The 15476-nt window shown below is 47.2% G+C and overlaps 1 protein-coding gene across 2 annotated transcripts in view; it reads right to left on the bottom strand.

The window, feature by feature from the left end:
* LOC147119982 (ATP-dependent 6-phosphofructokinase, liver type-like) overlaps window positions 1-15476 on the bottom strand; it is a 97065-nt gene that overhangs the window by 74870 nt on the left and 6719 nt on the right. For both annotated transcript variants that reach the window (XR_015078109.1, XM_085985448.1), the window contains exon 2: window positions 3988-4061. Coding sequence is in view for 1 of the 2 variants with exons in the window: in XM_085985448.1 (XP_085841574.1) it covers window positions 3988-4061 (74 nt within the window). In the remaining variant the exon portion in view is untranslated. The remainder of the gene's footprint in view (window positions 1-3987; window positions 4062-15476) is intronic.

Genomic DNA, 15476 nt, shown 5'->3' with positions numbered 1-15476 from the left:
TCAAAACCTTTCATAATTTTAAAGACCTCTATTAGGTCACCCCGTCTTCTTTTTTCAAGAGGAAAGAGACCCAGCCTGTTCATCCTTTCCTGATAGGTATACCCTCGCATTTCTGGTATCATCCTTCTAAATCTTCTCTGCACCCTTTCCAGTGCCTCTAATTCCTGCATTTAACCCATGAGCCAGGCCACAGCTTCATGGCAACTGAATAAATAAGCTTCTGGTTTTTTTTTCATGGGATTCTGGGATTTCTACGCACACTGAGGAGTGTGATCTGTTTGTCGATGAAAATGGAGAACCAGCCCTTGATCGTAACCCACACAATCTGCACCACGGTTTTCTGTGGGGAGCAGCACAAGGAGAGACTGCAAATAAGATGGAGGTGTGGAGAGGTGGTGAGGGGAAGCAAAATGCAGCCAGACACCAGACCTATACGAGATTAGAAACAATAAAGAGTGGCCCCACTGTGTGATTTTCCCCACAGCAAGAGCTTAGTTAAATTCAATTTTTTAAGGCATCATTTTATAAGTAATAAAAGGCAATCCAAATAATGAGCAATAGTGCCATCAGATTCCGAAGGAGTTTGGGTCTTTCAGCAAACCAGACCAAGATATTGGGTCGGATCCTGCTGGAATGAAGCATCTCACGGTGTATGGCATTAGTGAGACTTTTTCTGCACCCTTCAGCTCATTGGCACCATAAATAGTTGGAATTGTGAGCTGATAACGGCCTGGCGAAGGCAACTTGGGCATCTAGAACCTCTGACTGGCGGGACCAGCAGTCTATCTCCTTAACCAATGAGGTTTAAGGATTGAGAAAGAAACAAAGGAACAATGGAGAAGGAAATAAGGAAAGGCATAGGAAATAGAATTAGAGTCAAATCAGATGCAAAAAGAGGGAAAGAAAGATTGGATTACAAGAGAGAAAAAAAAGACAGAATGGAAAAGTTTAAAAAAATTAATTTGACATTTAAAAAATAATCTCTAACTATAATTTACTACTTGCAGGAATGAGATTGAACTGTTTAAATTGGTGTCTTTCTGGTTCAGAGGGGTTGATTGGCATTGCATTAACAATTATCATGTTGTTTAGTAGGTACTTACGCTGTTATGCTCCAGCCCTAACTTTTTGCGATGAGTTTAATGGGCAATTAATGTGCAAATGCAGCACGGGGAGGCTATGGGCAAGATGCTACTTGTGCGAAGCAAACAGCGGAGTGACGCAAATCAACCAGAAAGCTCTGGAGATTCGCAACTCATGGCGTATCTCTTAATCCCCTGAACTTGCTGGCCGTTTTGCGCATTAATAACTGTGTGCATCGTTAACACACTGTTAGTTTCCAGCAAGAGCTGGCCCTAGATAATTAGTTATGGGAGTAAGGAATCAAAAGTGGGAGAATGTGTCGATTTATCATATACATACTCTCTCAGGAAGAGAGATCTGGGAGTTATAATGGATAACTGTTTGAAACCATCAGTCCAACGCTTAGCTGCAGGTTAAAAACAAACGGAAATTAGGTTGCATTAGCAGAGGGATAGAGTGCAAATCCGAAGAGCTTGTATTGTTGCTGTATTGGGCATTGGTCAGACCCATGTGAAGTGGTCAGTGACATCATTAGGAAGGGTGAAACTGTGCTCCAGGGGGGACAAAGGCAAAAAGCCAAGATGATTCCGGGGATCAGGAATTTGTTGCAAGGCAGGTGTCAAGGTCACCTAATTGAAGTTTTCAAACTTAGGAAGGGATTAAGAATATAGAGTGGGAGAGCAATAGTGGTAGGGGATTCTATCGTAAGGGGAACAGATAGGCGTTTCTGTGGCCGTAGACGTGACTCCAGGATGGTTTGTTGCCTCCCTGGTGCCAGGGTCAAGGATGTCACTGAACGGCTGCAGGACGCTTTCTGAAGGGGGAGGGTGAACAGGCAGAGGTCGTGGTTCACATTGGGACCAACGACATAGGTAGGAAGAGGGATGAGGTCCTGCAGCAAGAATTTAGGGAGCTAGGTAGCAGATTAAAAAGAGTAGGACCTCAAAGGCTGTAATCTCTGGATTACTCCCGGTGCCACGTTCTAGTGAGTATAGGAATAGGAGGATAGAGCAGATGAATGCGTGGCTAAAGAGTTGGTGCAGGAGGGAGGGCTTTAGTTTCCTGGAGCACTGGGCCTGCTTCTGGGGAAGGTGGGACTTGTACAAGTTGGACGGGTTGCACCTGAACCAGAGCAGGACAAATATCCTTGCGGGGAGGTTTGCTAGCACTGTTCGGGGGGGGGGGGGGGGGTTTAAACTAAAATGGCAGGGGGTTGGGAACCTGAGCAAGGAGAGAGAGAGGAAAGGAAAACAGGGATAAAAGCAAAAGATAGGAAGCAGAAAAAAAAAAGTGGCAGTCAGAGAAATCAACAGTTTAAATCAAACGTGGCCACAGTAAATAATAATTCTAATAGGTCGAAGAGCATTAAAAAAAACAAGCCTGAAGGCTTTGTGTCTTAATGCGAGGAGCATTTGTAATAAGGTGGATGAATTGGCTGCGCAAATAGAGGTAAACGAATATGATTTGGTTGGGATTACGGAAACATGGCTCAAGGATGGCCAAGACTGGGAACTCAACATCCAGGGGTATTCGATATTCAGGAAAGATAGGCAAAAAGGAAAGGGAGGTGGGTTAGCATTACTGGTTAAAGAAGGGATTAATACAATTGTAATGAAGGATATTAGCTCTGATGATGTGGAATCTGTATGGGTAGAATTGAGAAATACTAATGGGAAAAAAAATTAGTGGGAGTGGTATATAGACCTCCAAACAGTAAGGCGGAGGTTGGGGAACAGCATTAAAAAGGGAAATTAAAGAAGCGTGCAATAAGGGCACAGCAGTCATTATGGGGGACTTTAATCTACATATAGATTGGGCCAACCAAATTAGTAACAATGCTGTGGAGGAGGAATTCCTGGAGTGTTTACGGGATGGTTTCCTGGACCAGTATGTCGAGGAACCAACCAGAGATCAGGCCATCTTAGACTGGGTATTATGTAACGAGAAAGGATTAATTAGCAATCTTGTTGTACGAGGCTCCTTAGGTCGGAGCGATCATAATATGATCGAATTCTTCATTAAGATGGAAAATGAAGTAGTTGACTCAGAGACAAGGGTCCTCAATTTAAATAAAGGAAACAACGATGGTCTGAGGAGCGACCTGAAACGTTGACTGTTTCTCTCTCCACGATGCTGCCTGACCTGCTGAGTGTTTCCAGCATTTTCTGTTATTAAGAATATTGATCCAGGTAAATTGTTCACTAGCATGAAAGCTCAAACACTAGGGAATGCGAATTTAAAAAACTAGGCAATTAGGAGCAAGGAAGGCAGAAAAGCAAGAACTTGTATTTCTGTAGCACCTTTCATGCCCTCAGGACCTCCTAAAGCACTTCACAGCCAATGAATGACATTAATTGTGGTCACTGTTCTACAGGTAAACGCGAGATGCTGTTCCTGATCGTTACATCAGCTCCTCTGCCAGAAGAGCACGCGTGGCTTTGCACAAGGCCGGGATCAGGCTTGGCCGTTATACCCTCCACAGGTCGACAGTCTGTTGGCATTCGCTTTCTAGGCTCCTCTACGAAGAATGGCCATTTGGTCAAGATGCTGGAGGGTGACTGGCACCTGGGAAGCCGCTCCCTCATGAGGGAGGACGGCAGGAGGGAAAGGGACTGAAATATCTGATCAGGATCAGAAGCGTTGCTATAGCTGAACTGTTTACGGTGTATTTAACTTTTGATTTAGAAGTTTCCTGAAGTGCCTCTCCTCTCAGGTTTAAACTGTTCTTTTACCTTATATAGACAAAATGTCACGACAGACCGGGGAGATAAAGAGACCAAGGCCAGGCCACCCGTATTCATTGCAAACAAATACGCAGACAGATAGAACGAGTTAATTATAGGACTTTGTCCTTTGGTCATTCGATCTTCGGTATTAGATAACTAGGACAAAAAAGACACTAACCTCATACACAAAATAAACATCAGCTCCCACATAGATCCCCATCCGTACCACAGCTCGCACCGCAGCATTCATACCTGTAGATTACAAGAAGTACAATTAGTTAGAGCAGAGAAGATTAAGGGGAGAATTAATAGGAGGTGTTGAAAATTCTGAAGTGTTTTGATCAGAGTAACTAAAAAGAAACTGTTTCCACTGGCAGGAGGGTCGGCCACCAGAGGACACAGATTTAGCGTAATTGGCAAAAGGATGAGGGGCGATGAGGAGAATATTTTTTACTCAGCAAGTTATGATGATCAGGAACGCACTGCCTGAAAGGGTGGTGGAAGCAGATTCAATAGTAACTTTCAAATGGATAAATACTTGAAAAGGAAAAATGTGCAGGGCTACGAGGGAAAAAGTAGGGGGGCAGAGAGATTAAATCGGATAGCTCTTTCAAAGAGCCAGCACAGGCACGATGGGCCGAATGGCCTCCTTCTGTGCTATATGATTCTATACGAGTTAACTATTATGTTCATTGTTATTACTAGGCTTGTATTGGTACCAATAAGATACAGGAAAACTCCATTTAAGTCAATATATTTTAACGTGCTTCCTACGCAATGCTTTTAAGTCATGGTCTCAAATGGCATCCGGCACCAGCAACAGGCCTGCCCCTATTAGTACTTCACCTGATGTTATACAGTTCAAAATGCTCTCTCCAGACAGAATCCACACCCGGAAGGTTAAATCTATCATTGTACTGTTGGCAGCTATAAAACCAAAGTACAGCAAGAAGGAAACAGTGCTTTAACGCACCTCTTAGAAGCATTCCAATATACAAAGAATTACTTTCAAGTAAAATGACTGTTATGTAGACAAGCACTGCCATTTTTGTGCACAGCCAGATCCCACAAACCGCAACAAAATGAACGGCCACCAAATCTGTTTTGGTGTTGTTGGCTGAGGGAGGAATATTGGTCAGGACACCGAGCAACTCCCTGCTCATCTTCGAATAGTGTCGTGGGATCTTTAATATCCATCTGAATCACCACCAGTAAACAAGGCTTCAGTTTAATATCGCATCCTAAGGACAGCACCTGCAACATCGCAGCACTCCAATATGGAGTGTCAGCCCAGATTATGTGGGGTTAAATAAAACACAGGGTAATAGATAATATGCAGTAAATGCCCGGTCATGATCTGTGGAGACCAATAGAACAGCAACTGAACTAATTCTAGCGTGTCTGACATTTGGGTTCACAGGTCAAAAAGGACAGCGTACAAAAATTTGACATCCCACCACTCCAATGAAATCCTAGCGACAACACCATGTGTGCTTTATTCTGACAGTTAGCGTTTTCTGACAAAAATCAGCGTAGCCATTGCTCCCTCGCCCAGTCCAATCCTCGTTTCCTCTTTGAGCCAGCCGCTGAGTTTGTGACCTCAGTGTATTGTGGGCAGGAACTCCCGTTCCCGAGAGAGTTCCTGCATACAGTAAGCAGGGACAACAACCATTAGCGCCGAGAATGGCACAGAGGGAAGACCCGTTTCAGTGTATTAGCCATCACACTCGGATAGGAGTGGGTGAAAGGTGGGAAATGGAGAGCAATGAAGGTGAGGAAAACGGATGGCAACAGAGGGAAGGAGAATGGATGGTAACAAAGAATAAGGGAAGAGGGTAGAAGCTGGCACTAGAGCCTTGATCTTCCCTTTTGTTCGCCCACCCCCCCAGCCCCCTCTTTCTTTGCCTCTAATTTCTTAAAATCTGTTACATCTCTAATTTTTTCCAGTTCTGATGCAAGGTCATCGATCTGAAACATTAACTCTGTTTCTCTCTCCTCAGATGCTGCTCAGCGTTTCCAGTATTTTCTGTTTTTATTACAGATTTCCAGCACCCGCAGTATTTTGCTTTTGGAGAAGAGTATCATGCTGAATTGACAGAAGAGAGCAAGGGGATTATCAGTGTGAAGTGGGAGGATTGGAGAAGAGAGTGATTCGGTGAAAGGATGTAGTGTTGGATAGGGTGTAGCATCTCTGTGAACTGAGTCCAGAGTTGGTAGAGTGTCTTTGTGAATTGGGGCGATTGGGGGGGGGGGGGGTTGGATACGAGAGTGGGCCTGTTGAGGTAACGTTTGGGTAAGTGATGAGCTGGTTGGTCTGTTGGCAATCCAAATGTTACTTTGCTTTTCTCAATCTATTAAGACCTGACGAAGGAGCAGCGCTCCAAAAGCTTGTGATTTCAAATAAAGCTGTTGGACTATAACCTGGTGTTGTGTGACTTCTCATATTAATTGTAAAGCACAAAACTAACCAGAATGCATAATTTTAATGTAAAATGCTCCTGGACCCTTCTAGTAAGGTTCCAGCAAATTTGTGCCTTCAAAATTTGAATCTTCCCTACTTATGTTTTTTTTGTCCTCCATTATAATGCTGAAAATGGGAAAAGAGAACAAGTGGACAAAGGAGAAAGAAGAACACGTGGACCTTGCAACAGATGCAGGTGGTTGATTTTAGTCTCAGTTTTATTATGACTGGATACCTCAAATATATGGTTCACAAGTCAAAATCTCATAACGTGGTACTTTTCAATGCTAACAGCCTGAGTCACACTTTATTATCCGAACATTGAGGTATTTCCCATCTTGCAATACACTGTAACCCGTGCATTACCCTATAGCTAGCATTTTCAGTAGGTCTTTAATTTAGGAAAATTTTTGTTGAGGAATTATAAAAAGAATGAGTTTTTTTTGATTAAGTAATGTAGAGAAGGGCCAGGGCTCGGAGCTAAAACAATGTTATTACTGTAGGAACGGAGGTTCCTATCAAAAAGACTGAGTTCGCCTCAGGCAATTAAAACAATGAACTTTAATGAAACGAAACAAGTTTAAACTGGAAACTGCTAGAACACATCAATTACAGGTCTACTCTCCTTGAGGGCTCCACGAGGACTGATCCTCTGGTCAAAAGACTGACGTCATCACGTTCTTCCCGCCATTGGGGCATCACGTGACTAACGGCATGACGTCATCACATTGAAACCGCGCTGTAAAGGTAAACAGACATTGTACAGTCAAACAGTGTAATTAAAAGTACAGGCACAGACAGTAACTACATTGCTGTTAAAGGAATTATGTACAACTGCTCTGAGTCCTTTGGTGGCTCCGCCACATGCGCCCCCCAGAATTGTCTTCAACAGAAAAGGTGAGGCGAGGAGGAGGCCTGACAAGCCGGTCCGATCGACTTCGATACCCTGGTAGAGGAAGTTGATGGCCGGTGGTCGAGTTGGCAGTTGGTTGAGCAGGTGCGGCGAGCGCGGTCGAGTTGGCAGGCGGCTTTGGTTGATCTGGTGCGGCGGCTGCTGGCGGTCGGCCACGTTTGGGTGGTTGAGCGACTACGACAGGGTGGTCCAGGTCCAGGTGAGCCGGCTTCAAGCGGTCCGAGATGGGATCCGGCTTCCCTCCGACGTCAACCGAAAAGGATTTGTCTCCTGGTTCGATAAAGTGGAAAGGACCAGTGCAAGGGGGCTCGAGCGGATCCCGGTGAGCGTCGTGGCGGATGAATATATGCTCTGCATTCTTCAGTCCCGGTGGCACGTAGGAGTTCTGCAAACCGTGATTGGACGTAGGTACCGGAGCGAAGCATCTGGCCGCTCCCTGGTGGCGAACGAGTTGCTGGGAGGCGGACCATGGCTCCGTGGGAGAAGGGAGGAAATCCCCTGGTACTCGGAGCGGCTGGCCATAGACGAGTTCAGCTGAAGACGATTGTAGGTCATCTTTGGGCGCTGTACGAAGACCCAAAAGGACCCATGGAAGTCTGTCCACCCATCCTGCACCTTGAAGACTGGCCCGAAGAGAGGCTTTAAGCGGCCTGTGGAATCGCTCGCAAAGGCCGTTTGCCTGTGGATGATAGGCGGTGGTGCGATGAAGTTTGGTGCCGAGCCCCTGAGCCACAGCGTTCCAAAGCTCCGAGGAAAATTGTGGCCCGCGGTCAGAAGAGATGTCCGCCGGTACCCCGAAACGGGCAACCCAACAGGAGATGAAAGCTCTAGCGACGTCTGCCGAAGTGGTGGAAACCAAAGGAATTGCCTCTGGCCACCTAGTGGTGCGGTCCACCATGGTGAGGAGATGAGTATAACCCTGGGAAGGCGGAAGCGGCCCCACAAGGTCCACATGCACGTGATCGAAACGACGCTCTGGAACAGTGAACGCAGCCACTGGAGCTTTAACATGGCGCTGGACTTTGGCCTTCCGGCAGACAACGCAGGTATTAGCCCAGTCACGGACATAGAGGTGCATACCTTTCCAGACGAACTTCGCCGACATAAGCCGTTGCGAAGCCTTCATCCCAGGGTGCGACAACCCATGTATGGCATCAAAAACCTTCCGGCGCCATGCGACTGGCACGATAGGTCGAGGAAAGCCCATGGAGACGTTGCGAAAGAGCGTGGCGCCTGCGGCCTGGAAAGTGACATCGGTTGCTTGGAAGCTAGAAGGAACAGTTCTATATGATTGGACCTCAGAGTCCGAGGCCTGATCTGCAGCCATGAGGGCGTAGTCGATCCCCAGGTGCACCGTCGCACGGGAGAGGCAATCCGCCACCAGGTTGTCCTTACTAGACACATGCTGAATGTCCATGGTAAATTCGGAAATGAACGTCAAGTGACGTTGTTGACGAGCAGACCACGGTTCGGCGGTCTTGGCCATGGCGAACATAAGGGGTTTGTGGTCGACAAAAGCCGTGAAGGGACGCCCCTCCAATAAAAACCGAAAATGGCGAAGTGACAGTAGCTCCCGATCGAAGGTGCTGTACTTTTTTTCATTCTTCCGTAGTTGACAGCTGAAAAACGCCAGCGGTTGCCACGTGCCGTTGACCCACCGTTCTTGCACTGCACCGATGGCGTAGTCTGACGCGTCGGTGGTAAGGGCGATGGTGGTACCTGGAAGCGGGTGCGCCAGCATGGTTGCGTTGGCCAAAGCGTTCTTGGTGTCGCCGAACGCCTGGATCATTTCAGCTGTCCAGCTGATAAGGGCAAATCCGGTAAAGACCCAGAGGGCCCCGAACAAAGGTTACATGAGTTGAGCCGCCTTGGGGACAAAGCGGTGGTAGAAGTTGACCATCCCCAGGAACTCCTGCAAGGCCTTGAATGTCGACGGCCGCGGGAAAGAGGTAACCGCTTCAACCTTCGTCAAAGGGACGGCGCCGTCCGATGTTATGCCATGTCCCAGGAAATCGATCTGTTGCAGGCCGAACTGGCACTTGGCCGGGTTGATGATTAAACCATGTTGGCTGAGGCGCGTAAAGAGGGAACGCAAATGGGAGATGTGCTCCTCCTTGCTGGCACTGGCGATGAGAATGTAGTCAAGGTAGACGAAGATGAAACGCAGGTCTCGAAGAACGGAGTCCATTAAACGCTGGAACGCCTGTGCTGCGTTAAGCCAAACGGCATCTGCAGGAACTCAGAGGCCAAAAGGGGTGATGACTGCGGTTTTCAGGACATCTTGTGGGTGCACTGGAACCTGGTGATATCCATGGACGAGGTTGACTTTAGAGAAGATAGAATTTCCTGCCAAATGGGCAGAGAAATCCTGGATGTGCGGGATTGGGTATCGATCCGGAGTGGTGGCGTCGTTGAGGCGTCGGTAGTCACCGCATGACCGCCAGCCGCTGCCTGGTTTCGGCACAATGTGGAGGGGCGAGGACCAGGGACTCTTGGATCGCCGAATGATCCCGAGCCGCTCCAGTGTCGAACTCCGCCTTCGCAGGCGCGAGCTTGCCAGGTTCAAGCCTTCTAGCCCACGCATAAGTCGGGGAGCCAGTAGTTGTGATGTTCAACACCATGCTTCGTTTCCGAAGAGGAGAAGGTGGGCCTTGTCAGCTCCGGAAACTCCGAGGAGCCGCGTGAAGTCATCCACAGGAGGGAAAGCACAGGCAATGGAGCGCGACACGAAGGTACCGTGGTAGCACGGAATCGAGTGGAAGGTGGCCGCATTGATCAGCCGGCGGTGCCGGACATCAACAAGTAGGCTGTTGGCACACAGAAAATCCGCCCCTAGGATAGCCTGAGAGACTGTGGCCGTGACAATTTCCCAAAAGAAGCGCTGACCGCCGAAACAGACTACGACCCACCGCTTTCAGAACGTTCGAATTGCTGCGCCATTAGCCGCTACGACGGAAAAACCGAGGTACCCAGTCTGCATGTCGAGCTTCGACACAGGTAGAATGCTACACTGCGCCCCGGTGTCAAAGAAAATGGCAGCCCGAGAGGGAATCGGTGATATAAAAAGGAGTTTCCCCGTAGATCCGATGGCCATCGCCACCGCGGAACGTCCGTTAGACTTGGTCATCTGTCGCCAGGGACGCCACATGTGCTTTCTTGGGTTTTTTTGGGGCGAAAAACTGCAGTGGGAACGGCAGCATCGTGCTTTCGCACCAAAACGGGTGTGGTAGGAGCACCAGCCCACTGTAGGAGGAGCTGGAACCGCGTCTGGGGGATGGGCGCCTCATGGCCGCGCAGCACTGCTGGGTAACCGTGAAAATCTTATCGGCTTCGGCCGCAAGCTCGGCGCAGTCTGTAATGTCGGATCTGGCTAGGGCAGCCTGAACCTGTTCAGGCATTTGATAGAGGAAAAGCTCCCGGAAGAGGAAACATTCCGGTTCGGCACCCAAGAGCGTGAGCATTTGGCTCATGAGCTCGGACGGTTTGAAGTCCCTGAGGCCAGGCAGCGTGATGAGCCGGCGAGCGCGCTCTGACTTTGAGAGCCCGAAAACCTGAAGCAACTGCGCCTTAATTGCATCATACTTGCTGTCAGTAGGAGGACTGATGATCCGTGATGCAGTTGCGCTGTCAAGGGCGGAGACCACGTAATAATAACGGGTCTGATCTGCGACGATGTTCCTAATGGCGAATTGGGCTTCAGCCTGGATAAACCAGGTGTCTAGTTGTTGCTCCCAGAACTGTGGCAGTTTCAGCGTGACGGCGTTCGTGTCCATGTTGAATCTTCCACGAAAATCGTTCATAGAATTCGGGGTCACCAATGTAGGAACGGAGGTTCCTATCAAAAAGACTGAGTTCGACTCAGGCAATTAAGACAATGAACTTTAATGAAACGAAACAAGTTTAAACTGGAAACTGCTAGAACAGATCAATTACAGGTCTACTCTCCTTGAGGGCTCCACGAGGACTGATCCTCTGGTCAGAAGACTGACGTCATCGCGTTCTTCCCGCCATTGGGGCATCACGTGACTAACGGCATGACGTCATCACGTTGAAACCGCGCTGTAAAGGTAACTAGACATTGTACAGTCAAACAGTGTAATTAAAGGTACAGGCACAGACAGTAACTACATTGCTGTTAAAGGAATTATGTACAACCGCTCTGAGTCCTTTGGTGGCTCTGCCACATGACCATAATTTCCGAAATGTGCAATGGATTTGGTCCTTCAGACCTTAGAGTATGGCCCAGAATTTGCGATCAGCGACGGCGCTCGCCGCTGACCTCGAAGAAAGTTGCCCACAAAAGATCTCGTGATCTCTGTGGCAACTTCAGCTTTCTCGATAGTAAAATTGATTGTAGCGCTGTCAAAAGGGAATCCCCAGTGCAGAACGGCAGTGATGTCATCAAGCTGTCTAAGCAGCCAATCACATTGAAGAATTTTCACAGACAGCAAACCAGGAAATAAAAGGCATTGATTCAATTCACTTTTTAAAAATTTTACAGAGAGCAAAATAAAGATTGGGGCATACTCATGGGGTTAAGGTAGAAGCTGAAATATCATAAACAAACTTTAAGAGAAAATTTGAAAAAATATTTATTATTTAAAAAATTGAGTAATTTCCTATCATAATGGAGAAATTTGACATTCTACAAATATAAAATTAATTTTTCAGGGTCAGAACTGTTGTTTAGCAGTCAATATGCCATTAAAACCCCAGTTACACCTATTCCAACAAGGCATAAGTTTTTATGGGGTGTTTACCAGCCATATTACAACGGAAAAGCTTACGTTTTCGTCAGTTCAACTGATTTCCCCGATTGCTGGCTTTGGGGATTTCAACAGTGCAACTTGTGGCAGAGCAGGGAATGACTGACTGCAACTTCAGGATTTCTCCATTTAGCTGTGCATGTGCTAAATCCTGAAGTTACGGTCAGTTTGAGAGGGGTAATGACGGCAAACGCTGACAGTTTCGCCGTCATTACCACCGCAAAATCCGGGCCCATGTCTGCAGCAAGGTTTGTAACATGGGGCAAGGTACCGTTACAGGACTGTCACTGGTGGTGCTTGTAGTGATGGGAACAATTTGAACTGATGAAATAAAAAGCAGAATGGCACAACAGATACAGTAGCATAGTGGTTATGTTACTGGACTAGTGATCCAGAGGCCTGGAGTAATGATCCGGAGACGCAAATTCAAATTCCACGCCGGCAGCAGGGGAACTTAAATTCAATTAAATAAATCTGGAATAAAAAGCTAGTATCAGTAATGGTGATGATGAAACTACCGGATTGTCGTAAAAACCCATCTGGCTCACTAATGTCCTTTAGGGAAGGAAATCGGCTGTCCCTTACCCGGTCTGGCCTACATGTGACTCCAGACCCACACCAATGTGGTTGACTCTTAACTGCCCTCTGAAATAGCCCAGCAAGCCACTCAGTTGTATTCAAGAAGGTGGCTCACCCCCACCTTCTTGAGGGAAATTAGGGATGGGCAATAAGTGCTGGCCTTACTAGCATTGTCCACATCCCATGAATGAAAAGAAAATTAAAGCGTACATGTGATTTTTTGTATACTTCCATTTTCTTTCCACATATTATATTGGTACAATATGGTACTAAATGAGCCTAATCACCAATTAGATGACACCAAGTTTGGGTTTTTAAAAAGCCCACTGATCTAGGAGGAAGATTTTAGACTCCAGTCCATACAAACCTCTCCCCAACGTTTCCAAGCCAACCTCCTATCCAGTCCTTATTGTTGGGCTTATGTTAAGAAGTGCACAACAGCAGGTTGCCACAACAACCACTAAACTTGTAATATCAATTGCTTTTCAGAAGCTCAGCAGTTTTAATTCTATAATAAGTGCTAGTTTTGGGTCTTTTCCTTGCTATTAACACTGGTACTACGTGGACATCAACTTCTGCTTCACAACTGATTACTGCAAAACAGTAACCTTTTTTTTTTTTTTTATCCGGCACCGACGGGACCGGAGTGGTGCCGGTTGATCAAAAAGTCCGGATTACAGAGCGGTATACTTACTAAGGTACAAGAGCCCTGTACACAGCCACCGATCCAGGAGTCCCTGTTGCATAGCAACAGGTGCAGGAGTCCCGGTTACACGGCCACCGATCCAGGAGTCCCTGTTGCATGGCAACAAGTGCAGGAACCCCGGGTACACGGCCACAGATCCAGGAACTCCGGTTACATGGCCACTAATATGAAGTAAAACTTACCTGAACCTACTCCTGAATTTTGCCGGTTAAGAGAGATTTCTGGTTATTTAGGTGCCGGTAAAAAAAGAGAGTTTCCTGTACTTGAACTAACTTCTGTTTTTCTAAATTTTTCTAATATCGTGTTTGTGACCTCATCTGGTGAGTGGAGAAATGGTTGCCTCTATTCAGAGAATTTTCTCCCAATGAACACAACACTCAATTTAATGCTTCTTTTGCATTACAATTTAGCCCAGGATGCAAGTGAAGGCCACAATCTTCACTGTGCCAGGGGCCTGCAATCCACTTTTACTGTTACTTGCCTGCATAGAAATCCGATCAAAGATAGAGAAGGTCGTGACCAATTTGTAAAAGTATCAAATGAAAGAGAAAGTCAAGGATTTAAAATTTAATGTACTGGGGGACAGGGAGCCAGTGTAGTATCATCTGTGGCTCAGTGGGTAGCACTCTGAGTGAGAGGTCGTGGGTTCAAGTCCCACTCCAGAGACTTGTGCACAAAATCTAGACAGACACTCTGGGGAGAATTTTCCGGGGGATCAGCGGGTGTGATCGGTGGCGGGTCGGGTGGGAAAGTTTTTTTGACAGCAGGTCGGGACCCTTCTGTCACGCGCCATTCCCAAATGTCAGGTCTGTCAGTGCTGAGCAGACCCGACACGCAGCGGCGGGGGAGGCAATTCAGGTCATTATGACCTTGTTAATGGGCAAGAGGATGAAGAACTATTTTCAGCTCACCTTCAGAGTTTACCAGGTCGCCTACGGGGTACACGCTGCTCCGGGAGTTGAATGGCCATGGAATCATCTCATTACTTGACAGCTGCAAATGTGCTATAAAAGCCCCCATCTCACAGCTGTTCACTTTCCAAGCTCAGAAGCTGTTGCTTACTGCATTTGGAAGACAGATTGAGCTTTATGCAGGTTGCAAGTGTTTGGAGCAAACTCTCTATCCAGTGTCACCTCATTGGAACAACCTCTCACATTGACAGATTGCTTCTGTCACCTCAACTTCACGTGCCATCTATTACATCAGAATGGGGACGGTTTATACTATCTCACCTTGGTCCTCAGAATCTGACCACGAGCAGCCTCAACACCAGCAGTATCAGGCACACCAGCAGCACCAAACCAACACCAACCTTCTCCACAATCAACTGATGCTGCACGAGCAGCTGACCACATTGCTGCCTGGAAGGCCAGGGATGGCCTCACCATGGCCAGATTTACTTTACTTGATGCTGTACACCCTGTCTGCCAGGTTGGCACCACCCCACACCAGCACCATAAAGCATCCCTACAATGCCCAAGCCATTCTTTTCACACTCATCACCATTGCGGGGGGTACTGTTATGTCTCCACCATTCATTGCAACTCACTAAGCCACTTCCAAAGGCACACACAAATCTGTCCAAGAATGCAAATTGTTCAAAATAAAGGTTTCAATGTTTGGCACCACATTAACAGAAACTTTACATGAACATTGCTTAAAACACCCAAGTACCTACCCTTGTGTGTTGTTAGTCGGTATGATTTGGCTAGGATGAGGGTGAGTGAGAGGGGTGGCTAGTGAGATGGGGATACGATAATGTAGATAGAGAGGGATGGGTGGAGGTACAAGGTAAGTAGATGTGAGTAAGGATGTGCTTTATAAATGCAAGCTTTTTTTCTTTCTTTAGGTCACCGGGGATGGGATTGGTGAGCAAGACTTAGTGCACACAGGATACAGGGTAGGGAAGGCAGAGTGATGGGGATGTGATGGGAGGCACAGCAGGATGAGGTAGAGTGTGGCTTTGTACTAATGTTTCGTGATCTACTGAGATCATTGAAAGGTTTGCGCCACTGCAGCCTGGTCCTCCTGATGACATCCCTGCTGGTGTCCTCTTGTGCAATGCACAACCAGGCTGCATTGGTCTCCTGGGGAGGTTTCTTCTGCCGATTGGAAGGAAAGAGGACTTTCCTGTGTGCTGTGACTCCCTCCATAAGCATATGGAGGGAGTCCTGGGAGAGCCTGGGTACAGCCGTGCACCTCTGTGCAGTGATTGTCAGTGTTTGCAGCGCCTCAATGCTGT

This window comes from Somniosus microcephalus, chromosome 4 (assembly GCF_052327205.1).
Source record: "Somniosus microcephalus isolate GS21.2 chromosome 4, FLI_Smic_1.0, whole genome shotgun sequence".
In the NCBI taxonomy this organism is placed as follows: domain Eukaryota; kingdom Metazoa; phylum Chordata; class Chondrichthyes; order Squaliformes; family Somniosidae; genus Somniosus; species Somniosus microcephalus.
The sequence above is the reverse complement of the archived record's forward strand: the minus strand, read 5'-3'. Positions and strand labels throughout refer to the sequence as shown.